A 23,317-nucleotide genomic window follows, 5' to 3' on the forward strand; every position below is an offset into this window, starting at 1 on the left:
GTACAAAAAATTTTAATCGAGGCCTAGTCTGTGTTTGTACGTGTGAGATACACCGTTTTTTATCCTATTCCGCTATTCAATATACACCCTTTTGGGGTAAAAAAAATTTAATTGCGGCATAGTTTGCATATTTAAAGCGGTAGTATCCCGCTTTTTGGCACGTTAACCTACAGGTAAGCCTATAATAAGGCTTACCTGCAGGTACAAATAATATCTCCTAAACCGTGCCGGTTTAGGAGATATTTACAGTGCATGCAGCCGCTCGCGCGAGCGGCGCATGCGCTCTGAAGGTCCGGGGGGACCTTCAATTAACTTGCCGGGAGCTTGCAGGAAAAATCACTCCCGCGCGCATGCGCACGTCATCGCGGCTCCGGCCAATCATCGCGCCGGAGCCGTCTCTTCTGGCCAATCACCGCGCCGGAGCCGCCGAACCCGGAAGAAACGGCGAGGGATCATGGCAGCGCCCGCAGCGATGTCCGGGGGTCCGTGTCGGGGCTTCGTTCTAAGGTAAGTTACACATAATGGGCTAGTATGCGATGCATACTAGCTCATTATGCCTTTGTCTTGCAGGTTTTTTTTTTTTTTATGTTTTAGGGTTTACAACCGCTTTAACTGTGAGATACACCCGTTGTATTTGTATACTGTTTTTCTATTCCGCTATTTAATAAACACCCTTTTGGGGTAAAAAAAATTAAATTGCGGCATAGTTTGCATATTTGACTGTGAGATACACCCGTGCGATACTGTTGTTGTTTTGTTCCGCTATTCAATAAACACCTTTCTAGGGCAAGATCTTAAATGACAGAAATATGAGGAGACCGTCAAATAGGGGCCGTGGCCTGGGTCGTGGTGCTGCTGGTAGAGCTCCTGTTGCAAGGAGAGGACGTGGTCGATCTGTGCCAGCTACACGCACAAGTGAAACACCTTCCTCAAGTGTTAGTAGGCGACAGAACCTGCATCAGTATTTGGTAGGGCATCATACGCCTCTAGAAGTGATGAGGCCAGAACACAGAGAGGCGATAGTAGATTGGTTTGCTGCTGACAGTGCCTCCAGTTCCTTCACATTGTCTCCCACCCAGTCTACTGCAGAAAGGTCAGAGTTGGCACCTGCAGCCGATGTCCAACCGTCTTTCACCTCACCCCCTTGCAAATCAGGCAAGCAGTCTGAGCCCCAAGCCATACAGCAGTCTCTTCTTCTTTTTGAGGACTCTGTCAGCAGGGTTTCCCAGGCCCATCCACCTAGCCCTGCCCCAGAAGTGGAAGAGATTGAGTGCAGGGATGCCCAACCACTTATTTCTCAAGATAAGTACATGCAAGGACCATCGCAGCACATCTCCGATGATGACGAAACGCAGGTGCCAGCTGCTGCGGCGTTCAGAATTGTGGAGACCGACAAGGAGGGCAGGGGTGAAGACTGGGTGGATGATGATGTGGAGGACGATGAGGTCCTCGACCCCACATGGAATGAACGAAGAGGCGGTGGTCGCACAGAGCCACCAGCACAGCAGAAGAGGGAGCAGGGTGCAGAAGCGGAGCGGCCGTGCCCTAGACACTACGCCTGCTACTGCCCAATGCAGCAAGGGAACGAGCGCACCAAAGTCAGCTCAAAGGAGTTCTCTAGCGTGGAAGTTCTTGAGAAAAAAAAAAATTACATGCTGCAGTGTCTCCAGAACGACCGCCGAGTTGCCCACATTCTAACTTGTGTTGATTACTGGGTGGCCACGCTGCTGGATCCCTGTTACAAGGACAATGTACCGTCCTTAATTCACTCACTGGAGCGCGATCGCAAGATGCGCGAGTACAAGTGCACGCTGGTAGACGCGATGCTGCTGGCATTCCCACCTGACAGCGGGGCCACAGTGGAAGCACAAGGCAGAGGAGGAGGAGGAGGAGGTCGCCAACGCAACCAGGGCACCGCCAGCACCTCAGAAGGCAGGGTTAGCTTGGCCGAAATGTGGAAAAGCTTTGTCAGCACGCCACAACAAACAGCAGCACCAGCAGCTCATATGGAACCTCTTAGCAGGAGGCAACATTTCACGAACATAGTGGAGCAGTATGTGTGCACACGCCTAGACGTACTTAATGAGGGGTCTGCCCCCTTCAACTTCTGGGTCTCCAAGTTGGACACATGGCCTGAGCTTGCCCTTTACGCCTTGAAGGTGCTGGCGTGCCCTGCAGCCAGTGTATTATCTGAACGGGTATTTAGCACGGCTGGGGGCGTTATCACAGACAAGCGCAGCCGCCTGTCCAGAGACAATGTGGACAAGCTCACGTTCATTAAAATGAACCAGGCATGGATCCCAGGGGACTTTTCCGTACCTTGTGCAGAATAGCGATGGATACCGACCTTACCCAGCCATTGTTCTATTTTTGCTCTTTCTCACTCTTTTGGGGTGTACCCTCATTTAAAGTTTCTGAAAAGAAGCAGTGTTGGCTACCTTGTCCTCCTCAGGGCCAGATTAACGTAGGGGCTATTGGAGCTGCAGCTCCAGGCCCCTGCCTTTATATAGGCCCCGGGTTGGCCATATTCACTGTTACCGCTCTTCTGTCACTTGTAAACACAGAAGTCTGGCTTCTATGCTCGCTTCCCCAGGCAGCTCCCTCGGAACCTCCCCACACAGCACGAAGGCCGGACAAGGAGGGACAGTTGCCGATGCATGGATGTGTTTATGGGCTTCAGAGACAGCATCCCATGTTGAATTAGGCATGCATGGCTGCACCCTTCCTCCTCTGGGTGCATGCCAAGGCACGGCCCTTAAGGCCCTTCAAAATCCTCAGCACCAAGCCCATGATGCTCTTAATCCGGCCCTGGTCCTCCTCCACCGCCACTTCCACCTACACCGCCCATAGGTGTGCGCAGCCTATTGCATTAGGGTGTGCACCCCAAAGTTTAAATACACATGCATGTGTTTGCCTACATGTACATGGCCCCGATACATTACTCTCCCTGCTGGCAAAGAGAAATAGAGCAGAGCAGGTCCGAGGGAGATCTTTCCCATCTCCTCACTGGCAAACAGAGCGATAATGCTATGTGCCCTAGGTGATTAGGGTGTGCCCAGGTACACCCGGCACACCCTGTGCGCACGCCTAAGACACCGCCACATCCACCACCACCTCAACCTCCCTCCTACTCCATATGGGCCTCGTCCTTCAGAGATGAAGAACATTGTTTTATTTTTCTGTTTTTTTTTTTTTTTGTTGTTTTAAGTTATTTCCCTATCCACATTTGTTTGCAGAGCACTTGCCATGCTCTTAACTACGTTTTGCTTCCATTTGCAGCACTCTAGCCCTTTACATTGGTGTTTTAGAGCCATTTTAGTGCCTGAAAGTTCGGGTATTGACTTCAATGGGGTTCGGTGTCCGGGAAAAGTTCGGCAAAAGTCCGGGGCACAGACCCGGACTTTTTTTTTTAAGTTCGGCCGAACCCGCCGAACACGGACATCCAGGTGTCCGCTCAACTCTAGTCGTAATAGCACTAGTAATACCACTATTATACGTGACACTTGGCTCCCGCCAAATGGGTAAATGTTCAAGTGTTTTGTTCGAAAGCCCGAAAAGCCAAGGTTTGATAATGATACCACTTCTAAATGTTTAAATTAACACAGCATCTGGAGGTTCACTTGGCCGAACACCCATTACTTTCCCTATTCACACAGGAATTTCCATGCACTTTGTACACAGTATTGAGGTTTCCCTCATAATACTTTCACTGCTGGTCAAATGTTTGTATCCTATAATGTGTTAAATGTTCTTTAACTCTTATGGTTTAATGTTCTTAATTGTTATTTTCTCTCTTCATGCCTGGGGTCGAGTGCATGTCTGTTCACCAGTTCAGGTCCTAATTTTTGCCTGAATTCACACCTGAACCGGACCCAAACTCGCACTGGACCCTTCTGCAGTATGGCTGCGGCCACCTGTGACCTGTGTGAACTGGCTCCCTTGAGGGCCGGTCACACTCTCCTGTCATGCAAATTGGACATGGGGAAACCTGGATCTAATTCACACATACTGGATGTGAACATGTGGAATGCAAAATATATCAAAACAGTGTGTGGCGCTTATAGTGTTATAGTGTTTGGGATAACAGGCTGCATTTTGAGACTAAATACTGTTACTTTCTAAGGCTTACTATTACTAACTATATTATGTGAAATAGAAACAAAACATTAGCAGGGCATACTTTATTTAACTGTAGTTCGGGTTTAATACTTATGACATAACCCACACTACATGGCAAAAATAAGCTTTCTCACAAATAAGAACTTACATGTTTAACTGAGAAATCTCTAGTTGTCCACTCAGGCAAGATAGTTTCTGATGTAACAGTAACTGTAATATCACCGTAAGTACAGGGTGTGTAATCCAGTGGCCAGTAATGTTCACATTTTACCTGCAAAATAAAAAATGTAAAAAAGGTCTAAAATCATCCTCATAAATAAATCAGTGCATTTTACCAATTTTCTCCCCCTCTACATCTTTTCTTCCACCCTTTTCTAAACTAAATGCGTGCAATGGATTTGATGATGAATCCATCCGATAATTAAAAGGCTTAATACTGTAAAATGTTCTTTTGTGGGAGCAAACAAATAATTACTAAACTGAGGAGGTGATGTGCTTTTTCCACCATGCATCTGATTTCCAGTGGACTCCACTTTTGTTGAGAAAAAAAAAAAACATCCCCCTGGGTGATCTATGTACATTACAAGGGTTTTAACAAACTTTGTTGTAGATTCCAACCTTTTGTTACAAAGACAAAGTACAGAGAAAGTAAGGGTTTTATGGCCAGTTGGGAGAAGAAAAACCAGGAAAACAACCACTTAAAATTGAACAATTTATTAAAGTATATAAAAGAATACAGTGTATAAATGAGGGATACGTAGACAAGAAAAAAAATCCCTCATGTATTCACCAACATATTTAAAAACAGCAGCACAGACATATATCCCTAGTGCAGGAACAATACATGCTTCAAGCTGATGTTGGTGCAAGAAGTCTTTGTTGATATTCGGTTTGAAGGTCCCAATGAGGCTGGTGGTAAGTGAATCTAATGGGAGTAGTGTCATAATCATCAACCAGCTGCTGCACCTGCAGGTCTCTAATGAGGAAATTGCAGGGTCTGCATCCCTTTAGACATGATTCCTATTGGGAATATATTACCAAAAATTAAATTTTTTGTGGCAGGGATGCCAAAATCTTGTATCTTAGTGCAGACTTCTGGGGAAACCAGTGAGCCAATCACACAAGCAGGAAATTATGTTTTGGTGGGTTCTTCTGTACACATTCTGTGTACAGAACACGTCCAGGGAAACATATTGCATTGCATTTTACAGAAAATTACAGAGCTGCAGATTGAAAAGGAAAAGTAATTTTTAATAGCATTCAATTACAATATGACTTGTGTCACAATTGTATATGATATATATATATATATATATATATATATATATTTGTATACACTGAATAAAATTATAAACACAACTATTTGGTTTTTGCCCCCCTTTTTCATGAGCTGAACTCAAAGATCTATGACTTTTTGTATGTACACAGAAGCCTATTTCTCTCAAATATTGTTCACAAATCTGTCTAAATCTGTGTTAGTGAGCAGTTCTCCTTTGCCGAGATAATCCATCCACCTCACAGTTGTGGCATATCAAGATGCTGATTAGACAGCATGATTTTTGCACAAGTGGGCCTTAGGCTGGCCACAATAAAAGGCCACTCTAAGGCCCCTTTCACACATGCTGTCCGTTTGTCCGTTTTTCCTCCATCTGTTGACGGATGAAAAACGGACATCAATGTATCTCTATGTAAAAATGGATGAGAACGGATGATCATCCATTAACATATGTTTTCATCCGCTTCTGTCAATGTCCGTTTTTTTTGAACAGACGAATGCCCTATTTTTCATCCGTCAAAAAAAGGGATCGGACAAAAAATGGATGACAACGGATAAAAAACGGATGACAACGGATGAAAAACAGATAACAACTGACGAAAAACGGATGAAAAAGGGATGACAACTGACAAAAAACGGATGAAAAAGGGATGACAACTGACAAAAAACGGATGAAAAACGGATGACAACTGACGAAAAAAGGATGAAAAATGGATGATACAGACCTGCTCACGGATATAGAAATACGGGGCAACTTAGGAAACAGTGACTGTAACGGACCGTTTCAGCAGAAAAGGGGTTAAAATCCGTTTAGGCGATATGCCCCTTTCTGAGAGACAGGCACAGCTACTTGCAGGACACCAAACTCCCGAACTGGATACAAAATAGCACTCCAACCTGGAACCTCACGAATAGCTGCTAGCAGACGAACAGGAAAAGCATACATCAGCTTACACTCCTAGCAATCAGTCTCCAACAGCATACAGTGAATCCCCCCAAGAACGAGACAAGGCTCAGTGTGAGGTTCAAGCAGTGGTCTGACTTAGAACTGTTTATTAAATCCACACAAACACATTATATACACTATCAGGTAATGTGAGTCTCATTGCATTAGCATATGCAGATAGATTTGTAAACAGGCACAAAATAACACTAAACTAATTATCTAGCCACCTGGCCAGAACAATGCAAGGTCATTAGCAGAGATGTATAGTAACGAAGTAGAACTACTTAAGTACTGTACTTAAGTACCGAAATGCGGTATCTGTACTTTCCTAGAGTAGAATTTTTTTCTCCTACTTCTACTTTTACTTCACTACATTTTTTCGATGATTTCTATACTTCTACTCAAGTATTTTTTTTTTGTGCTGCATAGTTACTCGTTACTTTTAAAAAAATTACCACTGCCAGAACAGTAGATGGCAGGTTGCATAAAGCTCAAAAAAATGCGTATAATGTCATTTGTAAATCAGCGCATACGAAAATAAAGGCTGTGTATAATAAAAGCTGCTATACCAAATCTTTCCAATAAAAAGAAAATATGAAACAAACAAATAAATGGTGCTACAGCGCTTAAAGTGCATCAAGAAACTACTAACAAACACAGGTTAATCATTTGAATAAATCATTTGAAATAATAAAAACAATATGATGTTCAAACTTTTGACTTATTTCTTTAAGAACTACATAACACAGTACTTGTACTTCTACTTTCAGTACTTGAGTAGAATTTTTTTTTCAAAACTACTGGTACTTTTTACTTTTAGTACTTAAGTAGCAATTTTTTTGAAAAAACTACTTGCAATACTTAAGTAAAAAAAATGTTGAATACTTTAGTACTTCTACTTAAGTAACTTTTTCTGCAAGCACTTCCACTTCTACTCAAGTAATTTTTTGATCGAGCACTTGTACTTTTACTCAAGTAGAAATTTCGAGTACTTTATACAAGTCTGGTCATTAGCATATAAGAACGGAACAGGAATACTTAGCACACCCGACAATAGGTGAATGCAAAGCCACCTCAGACCAAAAGCAACATTTTCATAACTTCTAAAATATGCATCACATTTAGGGTTGTGCAAACACGGACTGTATTATTCGTGTTCGTACCGAATAATTGGATTTTTGTTACCCGAACACGGACCCGAAAACTTTACTGTATATTCGGGTAAAAATCCGTGTTCGGTCGTTTTATTTCCGGGTTTTGCATGCTTTGGTGCGCTTTTCATGGCGGGCTTTCAACAGCCAATCAACAAGCGTTTAACTGGTGTGCCTAAGCCATCCCAGCCATGCCTACAAATGTATCAGTAGCTGTGATTGGCCGTCTGAAGCATGTGACCAAGTCTTTATAAGTTCGAGGCAGCGCCGCTGTGGCGTCATTCTGCTGTTTAGTTCAGGGAGAGAGCACACATCAACGTGCTGGCTGCTGATTAGGGACAGACAGGAAAAAAAAAACATTTGTGTCCGGATAGAATTGAGGGACAGGTCGGAGTGTGTTAGGCAGGGCGAGTTGTAGGCATTTTAGGGAGAGAGTCTGCTGATTTTTAGGGTCAGTGTGTTCTACAAACTACAATCGATATTGCTGTGTGGGGTGGGGTTTGCAGTGACCGATCTACGATCTTATCAATCCTTTTAGGGAGAGAGTCTGCTGATTTTTAGGTTCAGTGTGTTCTACAAACTACAATCGATATTGCTGTGTGGGGGGGGGGGGGTTTGCAGTCACCCGATCTACGATCTTATCAATCCTTTTAGGGACAGAGTCTGCTGATTTTTAGGGTCAGACAGTGTGTTCTACAAACTACAATCGATATTGCTGTGTGGGGGGGGGGGGGGGGTTGCAGTCACCCGATCTACGATCTTATCAATCCTTTTAGGGACAGAGTCTGCTGATTTTTAGGGTCAGACAGTGTGTTCTGCAAACTACAATCGATATTGCTGTGTGGTGTGGGATAGGAGATAGGCAGGTGGTCCACATCCATTTGCTGTGTGTGGGCTGCAGTGAACACAATCTTTTTGGGGTGCAGTGAACACAATCTTTTGAGGTGCAGTGAACACAATTTTTTTGGGGTGCAGTGAACACAATCTTTTTGGGGTGCAGTGAACACAATCTTTTTGGGTGCAGTGAACACAATCTTTTTTGCCCACTGAGGAGGAGGGAGAAAAGTATTTTTCTATCAGGCACTGTATGCAGCATTTTTCCTTCAGCTGTGCTGTGCTGAGTGACTGATCATACACTGCTGTGTTCAGTTCACATGTGCTATTGAGTGGTTTCAAAAATCATACACTTTTTTTCTATTCCACTATTCAATATACAGCCTTGGGTTAAAAAAAAATTAAATTGTGGCCTGCAGCAGAGCTGAATGATATTTGGGGTTTTTGGGGTTCATCTCATACTTCTGAAGATTTGAGGGTGCTGCCTGTTCCATACTCCTCCTACTCCTCATCCAGCCTTTTAGGGGTACAAACAATAGTAATTGGGGCCTAGTGTGGTTTTGTACGTGTGAGATACATACACTTTTTTTGATCATATTTTCTACTCCGCTATTCAATAAAAACCTTTGGGGATCAGTTAAATTGCGGGATAGTCTGTGTTGGTACGTGTGAGATCCACCTTTCCAAGTTTTTGGGGTTCATCTCATACTTCTGAAGATTTGAGGGTGCTGCCTGTTTGTAAGATTCTGGTACCTCTGGTACCCTTTATTTCCATTTTCTACCAATATGCGTCCCACCTTTCTAATTAGGTGGTACGCATACACCTTTAAGACGGATGACGTCATCGCCGAGCGCCGCAGAGCAGCTATTTCAACCGCCGGCGTTCTCACTCACATTGTTTGTTCAACCTGCCTATGAGACTACATGCTTACAAGCTTGTCTTGCTACCGGAAACCTCCAGCTATTCTCTTCTACTTGGAACAGACCGGAACCTCGCTACTGATCCCTGTATCTCGCTACCGGATCACTCCCTCACTACTGGACCCTCTACTACTAACCTTACTAGTGATAAGTACCCCACAGGGGAATGCTCCATAAACCTTACTTACACTATCTACCTCTGCACATAAGGACTGTTACTATCTATGCATACTAATTCTATCATCTGCACTGTTACATAGATTGCTAGCTCTTGAGTCTACTACCATCTATCCTTGCACTGGGTTAAGTCTATCCTGTATTTGTCATCTGCTGTCCTTACCACCTGTTACCATACTCGATTACTAACCTATCTGCATTCTACCTAATACCATCTAAATACTCTCCTGAACATTTCTATCAAGTGCTTACCATCTCTGTCACTGTTCACACCTGTCCCTTCAGCACACCATCTTCATACTAACATATACATCCTTTCACTCCAGGAACATCTTATTGAGTGTGTATATCTGTATGTTGAAGCTGACAGGCCCACAGTGATGAGTCTGGAGAGTTGGATTTGGTTATTCAACACATCTCTACATGACTACTGAGTGGAGATTCTGCAGCTGCAAATCCAGCCTACTACAAAAACGCAGGAGCGTTACAGATTGAACGAACCTAAAAAATGGATTCAGCAGAATTACCCACTCAAGTGACACAATTAACACAACAAGTAAATGCATTAATACTTGCTCTTACTGAAGTAAAAGAAGAAAACCAGACTCTGACACAGCAGGTAACCCGTCTTTCACGGCTTACTGCTGCTCAGCCCCCTGAACCTAAAATAAACCCTCCTCTAGTGTTTACAGGTGATCGGAAAAAATTTCGTGAATTCAAAAACGCATGTCAATTGCTTTTTTTGTTAAAACCTCGTACATACCCTACTGATCAAATTAAAGTCTGTACCGTTATCTCATACTTAACGGGTGATCCACGGGCCTGGGCAGACTCTCTCTTTGAGAAAAATGATCAGCTTCTCAACTCCTATTCTTTATTCCTAGCGGAACTCGCTAGTTTATATGAAGACCCCAATAGGCAGAGTACTGCTGATATTCAATTGAGGGCTTTAAAACAAGGAAGGAGACCTGTAGAAGACTTTGTAGCTGAGTTCAAAAGATGGACCCTTGATTCAGGGTGGAATAATACATCTCTGCGAACTCAATTCAGACTCGGGTTGTCTGACGCTGTTAAAGACGAGCTCGCCCGAGCGGATTTACCTGGCACCTTGGATGCCTTAATACAACTCAGTATCAACATCGACAGGCGACTGCGTGAAAGAAAGGCTGAGAAAATGGGAATGCCATTGTCTAGTCCTTCTCAGATTTCGGCCGTTGACCCTACTCCCATGGAGGTAGGAACCATACGCCCACCTTTATCAACCACTGAACGAGCCAGAAGAAGATCCAGGAACCTCTGCATGTACTGCGCATCCCCGGATCATTTGATAAGCGTCCGTCCCCTTGTCCGCAAAAAAGAGGGTGAGTGTTCACATGTCTTGCTAGGAGGATTAACAACTTCCTTTTCTAACCCCTATCTTTTTGTTCATTTAACATTACAGTGGGACCAGACTAGGATTACCACCAAGGCTATGATCAACACCGGATCTTGTGGAAACTATATTGATACACGTTTTGTTACCTTAAATAAAATACCTATTATTTCAAAACCTAAACCTGTTTCTGTTAGTTTCATTAACGGTATTCCACTATCTTCTGGTCCAATCACCAACCAGACACAAGCACTCCTTGTCACTGCTAACGAGTCTCATGTGGAGACCACCACTTTTGATATACTATCTTCACCCCATTTTTCCATTATTTTGGGACTCCCCTGGTTACACACACATCAACCAATCATAGATTGGGAAAGACGGACTTTGGCCTTCCCTTCTCACTATTGTGAGATTACGTGTAACCTCCCATCTTATGGAAAGATCCTGTCTGTGGTGTCAGATGAGATTGCACCACTATGCTATCAGGATCTGTCCGAAGTATTCCTTGAGAAAAATGCTCAAGTGTTGCCTCCCCATAGGGATTATGATTGCACTATCGATCTACTCCCTAACAGCAAATTGCCTTTCGGTCATGTTTATCCTCTTTCACAGGATGAACTCTCTCATCTCAAGGAATACTTGGATGAGAATTTGACAAAAGGGTTCATCAGACCCTCTACTTCTTCCACAGCTGCAGGACTTTTCTTTGTCCGCAATAAGGATTCAAGTCTTAGGCCTATTATCGATTATAGGCAATTAAATACGATTACGATAAAGGATCGCTATCCTTTACCTCTCATCCCTGAACTCATTGAACAAGTGCGTGGGGCTACTTACTTCTCTAAATTAGACCTGAAAGGGGCATACAATCTAATCCGAATCCGTGACGGAGATGAGTGGAAAACAGCATTCAGAACCAGATACGGATTATTCGAATATCTTGTGATGCCATTTGGGTTGTGTAATGCTCCCGCAGCTTTCCAAAGGTTCATAAACAACATCTTTAGAGACTTACTTGATGTCTGTGTTGTAGTATATCTGGACGATATACTTATCTATTCTCGATCTCTGTCTGAACATATAAAACATGTAAGACTTGTGTTATCCAGATTACTCACACACAATCTATACGTGAAATTAAAAAAATGCCTATTTCATAAAGATGAAATATTATTCCTAGGATACATCATATCCAAAACCGGAATTAAGATGGATATGAGCAAGATATCCTGTATTCTGGACTGGCCTATACCAACAACTCGTAAGGCATTACAGCGATTCCTTGGATTTTCAAACTTCTATAGGAAGTTCATCAAGAACTTTTCTGCTATTGTGAGACCTCTCACACAACTGACAAGTATAAAGAAACCATTCAAATGGTCAGAAGAAGCAAATCGAGCTTTCTGCTTGTTAAAATCAAGCTTTACTTCTGCTCCCATACTACGCCATCCGGACCCATCCCTCCAATACATTCTGGAGGTAGATGCGTCAAATATGGCAGTAGGAGCAGTTCTCTCCCAACGACCAACAAATACTTCACCACTCCACCCAGTTGCTTTCTTTTCAAAATCACTAAGCAGCCCAGAGGTGAATTACCCAGTGGGTGAAAAGGAGTTACTTGCCATAAAACTGGCACTGGAGAATTGGCGACATCTACTTGAGGGTACCCGGTTACCAATACTCATATATACAGATCATAAAAACCTTCAATACCTCCAGACTAACAAAACTCTTTCCCACCGGCAGGTACGATGGTCATTATTCTTCCTAAGATTCAACTTCTTAGTGACCTACACGCCTGCAGACAAAAATAGAAAAGCGGATGCGCTATCACGATTAACCGAAGATAACTGCGCCGAAATCCCTTCTATACCTATAATACCCTATGAACGTATTATTGGTGCTGTTCGTTCCCTGAAGGAAGAGATTTTGCACAGTATAGGATTGGATTCACCTCCACCACAACTAAGTACTGATGCAGAAGGCTTCCTCTATTACAACGACAAACTCTACATACCCCCTACTATGCGCACCAAGATCTTGGAATTATCACATGATGTGCCCATGGCAGGACATATGGGTATGACGAAAACCCTTAATTTGCTTACCAGGCAGTTTTGGTGGCCTGATATGAAGACGTCTGTACAAAAATTTGTTTCTTCATGTGACATCTGCGCAAGGTCCAAAATTGACACTACAAAACCATCTGGTCTACTCTGCAGTCTACCAATACCCCAGGTTCCATGGGAAGTTGTATCCTTAGACTTTATAGTAGAACTACCACCTTCTAAAGGATTTAATACCATTCTAGTGTCAGTGGACCACCTGACAAAGATGGCACATTTCATCGCTATCCGTAGACTACCTTCATCTAAACAAACAGCGGAACTACTGATGAAATATGTGTTCAAGTTACACGGAATCCCAAAGACTCTTTTATCCGACCGTGGTTCACAGTTCATCTCCAAATTTTGGCAAGCTCTTTGTCAAATATTACGGATTGAGCGAAAGCTCACTTCTCCCTACCACCCTCAGACCAACGGACAGACTGAAAGAGTCAACCAGTGTATAAAACAATATCTGCGTTGCTACACATCATACCTACAGGATGATTGGGTGGATCTTCTCTCTCTGGCAGAATTTGCTTATAACAACGCAACCCACAGTACTACTAAGCAAAGTCCGTTCTACTTGAACTATGGGTTTCATCCCACACTTCTTCCACCACGCATCCTACCATCAAGTAACCCAGTAGCCTCAGACTATCTTACCCAAATAAAAGACTCTCTGGGTTTACTTAATACCACTATATCACACGCTCATAGTCAACAAAAAAGGTACTACGACCTTTGTAGAAGACCTTCTCCTCAGTATGCTATTGGGGACCTCGTTTGGCTATCGACAAAAAATTTAAGATTAAAGATCCCTAGCAATAAGCTTGGACCTTTATTTCTGGGACCCTTCCCAATTAAGAAACTTATTGGAAAAGCAGCAGTACAGCTCACCTTACCGGCAGATCTCAAGATCCATCCCATCTTCCATGTGTCGCTACTGAAACCCCATGTTCCTAATTAAGGAATAAGGCCTACCATCTTGCCTCCACCTCCAGTTCAAGTTGAAGGCGGAGAAGAATATGAGATTAAGGAGATTTTGGATTCTCGTATCCATAGAGGAAGACTCCAGTATCTCATAAGATGGAAGAACTATGGACCCCAAGACGACACCTGGTTGGATACCTCTGATGTTCACGCACCTAGGCTTATACGAAGGTTTCACTCGAAATACCCGGAGAAACCAGTGCTATAGGCCTTCCGGAGCCGGCCTTAAGGGGGGGTACTGTAAGATTCTGGTACCTCTGGTACCCTTTATTTCCATTTTCTACCAATATGCGTCCCACCTTTCTAATTAGGTGGTACGCATACACCTTTAAGACGGATGACGTCATCGCCGAGCGCCGCAGAGCGGCTATTTCAACCGCCGGTGTTCTCACTCACATTGTTCGTTCAACCTGCCTATGAGACTACATGCTTACAAGCTTGTCTTGCTACCGGAACCTCCAGCTATTCTCTTCTACTTGGAACAGACCGGAACCTCGCTACTGATCCCTGTATCTCGCTACCGGATCACTCCCTCACTACTGGACCCCTCTACTACTAACCTTACTAGTGATAAGTACCCCACAGGGGAATCCTCCATAAACCTTACTTACACTATCTACCTCTGCACATAAGGACTGTTACTATCTATGCATACTAATTCTATCATCTGCACTGTTACATAGATTGCTAGCTCTTGAGTCTACTACCATCTATCCTTGCACTGGGTTAAGTCTATCCTGTATTTGTCATCTGCTGTCCTTACCACCTGTTACCATACTCGATTACTAACCTATCTGCATTCTACCTAATACCATCTAAATACTCTCCTGAACATTTCTATCAAGTGCTTACCATCTCTGTCACTGTTCACACCTGTCCCTTCAGCACACCATCTTCATACTAACATATACATCCTATCACTCCAGGAACATCTTATTGAGTGTGTATATCTGTATGTTGAAGCTGACAGGCCCACAGTGATGAGTCTGGAGAGTTGGATTTGGTTATTCAACACATCTCTACATGACTACTGAGTGGAGATTCTGCAGCTGCAAATCCAGCCTACTACAAAAACGCAGGAGCGTTACACTGTTCCATACTCCTCCTACTCCTCATCCAGCCTTTTAGGGGTACAAACACTAGTAATTGGGGCCTAGTGTGGTTTTGTACGTGTGAGAAACATACACTTTTTTTGATCATATTTTCTATTCCGCTATTCAATAAAAACCTTTGGGGATCAGTTAAATTGCGGGATAGTCTGTGTTGGTACGTGTGAGATCCACCTTTCCAAGTTTTTGGGGTTCATCTCATACTTCTGAAGATTTGAGGGTGCTGCCTGTTCCATAACCTCCTACTCCTCATCCTGCCTTTAGGGGTACAAACAATAGTAATTGGGGCCTAGTGTGCTTCTGTACGTGTGAGATACATTCACTTTTTTTGATCATATTTCCTATTCCGCTATTCAATAAAAACCTTTGGGGATCAATTAAATTGCGGGATAGTCTGTGTTGGTACGTGTGAGATCCACCTTTCCAAGTTTTTGGGGTTCATCTCATACTTCTGAAGATTTGAGGGTGCTGGCTGTTCCATACTCCTCCTACTCCTCATCCTGCCTTTAGGGGTACAAACAATAGTAATTGGGGCCTAGTGTGCTTCTGTACGTGTGAGATACATACACTTTTTTTGATCATATTTCCTATTCCGCTATTCAATAAAAACCTTTGGGGATCAATTAAATTGCGGGATAGTCTGTGTTGGTACGTGTGAGATCCACCTTTCCAAGTTTTTGGGGTTCATCTCATACTTCTGAAGATTTGAGGGTAATGCCCCATACTCCTCCTACTCCTCATCCTGCCTTTAGGGGTACAAACAATAGTAATTGGGGCCTAGTGTGGTTTTGTACGTGTGAGATACATACACTTCTTTTTGATCATATTTTCTATTCCACTAATCAATAAAAACCTTTGGGGATCAATTAAATTGCGGGATAGTCTGTGTTGGTACGTGTGAGATCCACCTTTCCAAGTTTTTGGGGTTCATCTCATACTTCTGAAGATTTGAGGGTGCTGCCTGTTCCATACTCCTCCTACTCCTAATCCTGCCTTTAGGGGTACAAACAATAGTAATTGGGGCCTAGTGTGGTTTTGTAGGTGTGAGATACATACACTTTTTTTGATCATATTTTCTATTCCGCTATTCAATAAAAACCTTTGGGGATCAATTAAATTGCGGGATAGTCTGTGTTGGTACGTGTGAGATCCACCTTTCCAAGTTTTTGGGGTTCATCTCATACTTCTGAAGATTTGAGGGTGCTGCCTGTTCCATACTCCTCCTACTCCTCATCCTGCCTTTAGGGGTACAAACAATAGTAATTGGGGCCTAGTGTGCTTCTGTACGTGTGAGATACATACACTTTTTTTGATCATATTTCCTATTCCGCTATTCAATAAAAACCTTTGGGGATCAGTTAAATTGTGGGATAGTCTGTGTTGGTACGTGTGAGATCCACCTTACCAAGTTTTTGGGGTTCATCTCATACTTCTGAAGATTTGAGGGTGCTGCCTGTTCCATACTCCTACTCCTCATCCGGCCTTTTAGGGGTACAAACAATAGTAATTGGGGCCTAGTGTGCTTCTGTACGTGTGAGATACATACACTTTTTTTGATCATATTTTCTATTCCGCTATTCAATAAAAACCTTTGGGGATCAGTTAAATTGCGGGATAGTCTGTGTTGGTACGTGTGAGATCCACCTTTCCAAGTTTTTGGGGTTCATCTCATACTTCTGAAGATTTGAGGGTAATGCCCCATACTCCTCCTACTCCTCATCCTGCCTTTAGGGGTACAAACAATAGTAATTGGGGCCTAGTGTGGTTTTGTACGTGTGAGATACATACACTTCTTTTTGATCATATTTTCTATTCCACTAATCAATAAAAACCTTTGGGGATCAATTAAATTGCGGGATAGTCTGTGTTGGTACGTGTGAGATCCACCTTTCCAAGTTTTTGGGGTTCATCTCATACTTCTGAAGATTTGAGGGTGCTGCCTGTTCCATACTCCTCCTACTCCTAATCCTGCCTTTAGGGGTACAAACAATAGTAATTGGGGCCTAGTGTGGTTTTGTAGGTGTGAGATACATACACTTTTTTTGATCATATTTTCTATTCCGCTATTCAATAAAAACCTTTGGGGATCAATTAAATTGCGGGATAGTCTGTGTTGGTACGTGTGAGATCCACCTTTCCAAGTTTTTGGGGTTCATCTCATACTTCTGAAGATTTGAGGGTGCTGCCTGTTCCATACTCCTACTCCTCATCCAGCCTTTTAGGGGTACAAACAATAGTAATTGGGGCCTAGTGTGCTTCTGTACGTGTGAGATACATACACTTTTTTTGATCATATTTTCTATTCCGCTATTCAATAAAAACCTTTGGGGATCAGTTAAATTGCGGGGTAGTCTGTGTTGGTACGTGTGAGATCCACCTTTCCAAGTTTTTGGGGTTCATCTCATACTTCTGAAGATTTGAGGGTGCTGCCTGTTCCATACTCCTCCTACTCCTCATCCTGCCTTTAGGGGTACAAACAATAGAAAATTGGGGCCTAGTGTGGTTTTGTACGTGTGAGATACATACACTTTTTTTGATCATATTTTCTATTCCGCTATTCAATAAAAACCTTTGGGGATCAGTTAAATTGCGGGATAGTCTGTGTTGGTACGTGTGAGATCCACCTTTCCAAGTTTTTGGGGTTAATCTCATACTTCTGAAGATTTGAGGGTGCTGCCTGTTCCATACTCCTCCTACTCCTCATCCAGCCTTTTAGGGGTACAAACAATAGTAATTGGGGCCTAGTGTGCTTCTGTACGTGTGAGATACATACACTTTTTTTGATCATATTTCCTATTCCGCTATTCAATAAAAACCTTTGGGGATCAGTTAAATTGCGGGATAGTCTGTGTTGGTACGTGTGAGATCCACCTTTCCAAGTTTTTGGGGTTCATCTCATACTTCTGAAGATTTGAGGGTGCTGCCTGTTCCATACTCCTCCTACTCCTCATCCAGCCTTTTAGGGGTACAAACAATAGTAATTGGGGCCTAGTGTGCTTCCGTACGTGTGAGATACATACACTTTTTTTGATCATATTTTCTATTCCGCTATTCAATAAAAACCTTTGGGGATCAGTTAAATTGCGGGATAGTCTGTGTTGGTACGTGTGAGATCCACCTTTCCAAGTTTTTGGGGTTCATCTCATACTTCTGAAGATTTGAGGGTGCTGCCTGTTCCATACTCCTCCTACTCCTCATCCTGCCTTTAGGGGTACAAACAATAGTAATTGGGGCCTAGTGTGCTTCTGTACGTGTGAGATACATACACTTTTTTTGATCATATTTCCTATTCCGCTATTCAATAAAAACCTTTGGGGATCAATTAAATTGCGGGATAGTCTGTGTTGGTACGTGTGAGATCCACCTTTCCAAGTTTTTGGGGTTCATCTCATACTTCTGAAGATTTGAGGGTGCTGCCTGTTCCATACTCCTCCTACTCCTCATCCTGCCTTTAGGGGTACAAACAATAGTAATTGGGGCCTAGTGTGCTTCTGTACGTGTGAGATACATACACTTTTTTTGATCATATTTCCTATTCCGCTATTCAATAAAAACCTTTGGGGATCAATTAAATTGCGGGATAGTCTGTGTTGGTACGTGTGAGATCCACCTTTCCAAGTTTTTGGGGTTCATCTCATACTTCTGAAGATTTGAGGGTGCTGCCTGTTCCATACTCCTCCTACTCCTCATCCTGCCTTTAGGGGTACAAACAATAGTAATTGGGGCCTAGTGTGGTTTTGTACGTGTGAGATACATACACTTTTTTCGATCATATTTTCTATTCCGCTATTCAATAAAAACCTTTGGGGATCAGTTAAATTGCGGGATAGTCTGTGTTGGTACGTGTGAGATCCACCTTTCCAAGTTTTTGGGGTTCATCTCATACTTCTGAAGATTTGAGGGTGCTGCCTGTTCCATACTCCTCCTACTCCTCATCCTGCCTTTAGGGGTACAAACAATAGTAATTGGGGCCTAGTGTGGTTTTGTACATGTGAGATACATACACTTTTTTCGATCATATTTTCAATTCTGCTATTCAATAAAAACCTTTGGGGATCAGTTAAATTGCGGGATAGTCTGTGTTGGTACGTGTGAGATCCACCTTTCCAAGTTTTTGGGGTTCATCTCATACTTCTGAAGATTTGAGGGTGCTGCCTGTTCCATACTCCTCCTACTCCTCATCCTGCCTTTAGGGGTACAAACAATAGTAATTGGGGCCTAGTGTTCTTCTGTACGTGTGAGATACATACACTTTTTTTGATCATATTTCCTATTCCGCTATTCAATAAAAACCTTTGGGGATCAATTAAATTGCGGGATAGTCTGTGTTGGTACGTGTGAGATCCACCTTTCCAAGTTTTTGGGGTTCATCTCATACTTCTGAAGATTTGAGGGTGCTGCCTGTTCCATACTCCTCCTACTCCTCATCCTGCCTTTAGGGGTACAAACAATAGTAATTGGGGCCTAGTGTGGTTTTGTACGTGTGAGATACATACACTTTTTTCGATCATATTTTCTATTCCGCTATTCAATAAAAACCTTTGGGGATCAGTTAAATTGCGGGATAGTCTGTGTTGGTACGTGTGAGATCCACCTTTCCAAGTTTTTGGGGTTCATCTCATACTTCTGAAGATTTGAGGGTGCTGCCTGTTCCATACTCCTCCTACTCCTCATCCTGCCTTTAGGGGTACAAACAATAGCAATTGGGGCCTAGTGTGGTTTTGTACATGTGAGATACATACACTTTTTTCAATCATATTTTCAATTCTGCTATTCAATAAAAACCTTTGGGGATCAGTTAAATTGCGGGATAGTCTGTGTTGGTACGTGTGAGATCCACCTTTCCAAGTTTTTGGGGTTCATCTCATACTTCTGAAGATTTGAGGGTGCTGCCTGTTCCATACTCCTCCTACTCCTCATCCTGCCTTTAGGGGTACAAACAATAGTAATTGGGGCCTAGTGTGGTTTTGTATGTGTGAGATACATACACTTTTTTTGATCATATTTTCTATTCCGCTATTCAATAAAAACCTTTGGGGATCAATTAAATTGCGGGATAGTCTGTGTTGGTACGTGTGAGATCCACCTTTCCAAGTTTTTGGGGTTCATCTCATACTTCTGAAGATTTGAGGGTGCTGCCTGTTCCATACTCCTCCTACTCCTCATCCAGCCTTTTAGGGGTACAAACAATAGTAATTGGGGCCTAGTGTGCTTCTGTACGTGTGAGATACATACACTTTTTTTGATCATATTTCCTATTCCGCTATTCAATAAAAACCTTTGGGGATCAGTTAAATTGCGGGATAGTCTGTGTTGGTACGTGTGAGATCCACCTTTCCAAGTTTTTGGGGTTCATCTCATACTTCTGAAGATTTGAGGGTGCTGCCTGTTACATACTCCTCCTACTCCTCATCCTGCCTTTAGGGGTACAAACAATAGTAATTGGGGCCTAGTGTGCTTCTGTACGTGTGAGATACATACACTTTTTTTGATCATATTTCCTATTCCGCTATTCAATAAAAACCTTTGGGGATCAATTAAATTGCGGGATAGTCTGTGTTGGTACGTGTGAGATCCACCTTTCCAAGTTTTTGGGGTTCATCTCATATTTCTGAAGATTTGAGGGTGCTGCCTTTTCCATACTCCTCCTACTCCTCATCCTGCCTTTAGGGGTACAAACAATAGTAATTGGGGCCTAGTGTGCTTCTGTACGTGTGAGATACATACACTTTTTTTGATCATATTTCCTATTCCGCTATTCAATAAAAACCTTTGGGGATCAATTAAATTGCGGGATAGTCTGTGTTGGTACGTGTGAGATCCACCTTTCCAAGTTTTTGGGGTTCATCTCATACTTCTGAAGATTTGAGGGTGCTGCCTGTTCCATACTCCTCCTACTCCTCATCCTGCCTTTAGGGGTACAAACAATAGTAATTGGGGCCTAGTGTGGTTTTGTACGTGTGAGATACATACACTTTTTTCGATCATATTTTCAATTCTGCTATTCAATAAAAACCTTTGGGGATCAGTTAAATTGCGGGATAGTCTGTGTTGGTACGTGTGAGATCCACCTTTCCAAGTTTTTGGGGTTCATCTCATACTTCTGAAGATTTGAGGGTGCTGCCTGTTCCATACTCCTCCTACTCCTCATCCTGCCTTTAGGGGTACAAACAATAGTAATTGGGGCCTAGTGTGGTTTTGTATGTGTGAGATACATACACTTTTTTGATCATATTTTCTATTCCGCTATTCAATAAAAACCTTTGGGGATCAATTAAATTGCGGGATGGTCTGTGTTGGTACGTGTGAGATCCACCTTTCCAAGTTTTTGGGGTTCATCTCATACTTCTGAAGATTTGAGGGTGCTGCCTGTTCCATACTCCTCCTACTCCTCATCCAGCCTTTTAGGGGTACAAACAATAGTAATTGGGGCCTAGTGTGCTTCTGTACGTGTGAGATACATACACTTTTTTTGATCATATTTCCTATTCCGCTATTCAATAAAAACCTTTGGGGATCAGTTAAATTGCGGGATAGTCTGTGTTGGTACGTGTGAGATCCACCTTTCCAAGTTTTTGGGGTTCATCTCATACTTCTGAAGATTTGAGGGAGCTGCCTGTTCAAAACTCCTCCTACTCCTCATCCTGCCTTTAGGGGTACAAACAATAGTAATTGGGGCCTAGTGTGGTTTTGTACGTGTGAGATACATACACTTTTTTCGATCATATTTTCTATTCCGCTATTCAATAAAAACCTTTGGGGATCAGTTAAATTGCGGGATAGTCTGTGTTGGTACGTGTGAGATCCACCTTTCCAAGTTTTTGGGGTTCATCTCATACTTCTGAAGATTTGAGGGTGCTGCCTGTTCCATACTCCTCCTACTCCTCATCCTGCCTTTAGGGGTACAAACAATAGTAATTGGGGCCTAGTGTGGTTTTGTACATGTGAGATACATACACTTTTTTCGATCATATTTTCAATTCTGCTATTCAATAAAAACCTTTGGGGATCAGTTAAATTGCGGGATAGTCTGTGTTGGTACGTGTGAGATCCACCTTTCCAAGTTTTTGGGGTTCATCTCATACTTCTGAAGATTTGAGGGTGCTGCCTGTTCCATACTCCTCCTACTCCTCATCCTGCCTTTAGGGGTACAAACAATAGTAATTGGGGCCTAGTGTGGTTTTGTATGTGTGAGATACATACACTTTTTTGATCATATTTTCTATTCCGCTATTCAATAAAAACCTTTGGGGATCAATTAAATTGCGGGATGGTCTGTGTTGGTACGTGTGAGATCCACCTTTCCAAGTTTTTGGGGTTCATCTCATACTTCTGAAGATTTGAGGGTGCTGCCTGTTCCATACTCCTCCTACTCCTCATCCAGCCTTTTAGGGGTACAAACAATAGTAATTGGGGCCTAGTGTGCTTCTGTACGTGTGAGATACATACACTTTTTTTGATCATATTTTCTATTCCGCTATTCAATAAAAACCTTTGGGGATCAGTTAAATTGCGGGATAGTCTGTGTTGGTACGTGTGAGATCCACCTTTCCAAGTTTTTGGGGTTCATCTCATACTTCTGAAGATTTGAGGGTGCTGCCTGTTCCATACTCCTCCTACTCCTCATCCAGCCTTTTAGGGGTACAAACAGAAGTAATTGGGGCCTAGTGTGCTTCCGTACGTGTGAGATACATACACTTTTTTTGATCATATTTTCTATTCCGCTATTCAATAAAAACCTTTGGGGATCAGTTAAATTGCGGGATAGTCTGTGTTGGTACGTGTGAGATCCACCTTTCCAAGTTTTTGGGGTTCATCTCATACTTCTGAAGATTTGAGGGTGCTGCCTGTTACATACTCCTCCTACTCCTCATCCTGCCTTTAGGGGTACAAACAATAGTAATTGGGGCCTAGTGTGCTTCTGTTCGTGTGAGATACATACACTTTTTTTGATCATATTTCCTATTCCGCTATTCAATAAAAACCTTTGGGGATCAATTAAATTGCGGGATAGTCTGTGTTGGTACGTGTGAGATCCACCTTTCCAAGTTTTTGGGGTTCATCTCATACTTCTGAAGATTTGAGGGTGCTGCCTTTTCCATACTCCTCCTACTCCTCATCCTGCCTTTAGGGGTACAAACAATAGTAATTGGGGCCTAGTGTGCTTCTGTACGTGTGAGATACATACACTTTTTTTGATCATATTTCCTATTCCGCTATTCAATAAAAACCTTTGGGGATCAATTAAATTGCGGGATAGTCTGTGTTGGTACGTGTGAGATCCACCTTTCCATGTTTTTGGGGTTCATCT

The 23,317-nt window shown here is 42.7% G+C and overlaps 1 protein-coding gene across 1 annotated transcript in view; it reads right to left on the minus strand.

Annotated features, from left to right (window-relative positions):
- The window catches only part of LOC309568939 (receptor-type tyrosine-protein phosphatase H-like), a gene marked incomplete at its 5' end in the record, with an annotated part of 1,053,085 nt that overhangs the window by 481,858 nt on the left and 547,910 nt on the right, over positions 1–23,317 (minus strand). The window contains one exon of the mRNA XM_082274706.1: positions 4,268–4,390. Within this exon, the coding sequence (XP_082130832.1) occupies positions 4,268–4,390 (123 nt within the window). The remainder of the gene's footprint in view (positions 1–4,267; positions 4,391–23,317) is intronic.

The sequence above is a fragment of the Pelophylax lessonae genome (assembly GCF_965119305.1).
Source record: "Pelophylax lessonae genome assembly, chromosome: 12".
In the NCBI taxonomy this organism is placed as follows: Eukaryota; Metazoa; Chordata; class Amphibia; order Anura; family Ranidae; genus Pelophylax; species Pelophylax lessonae.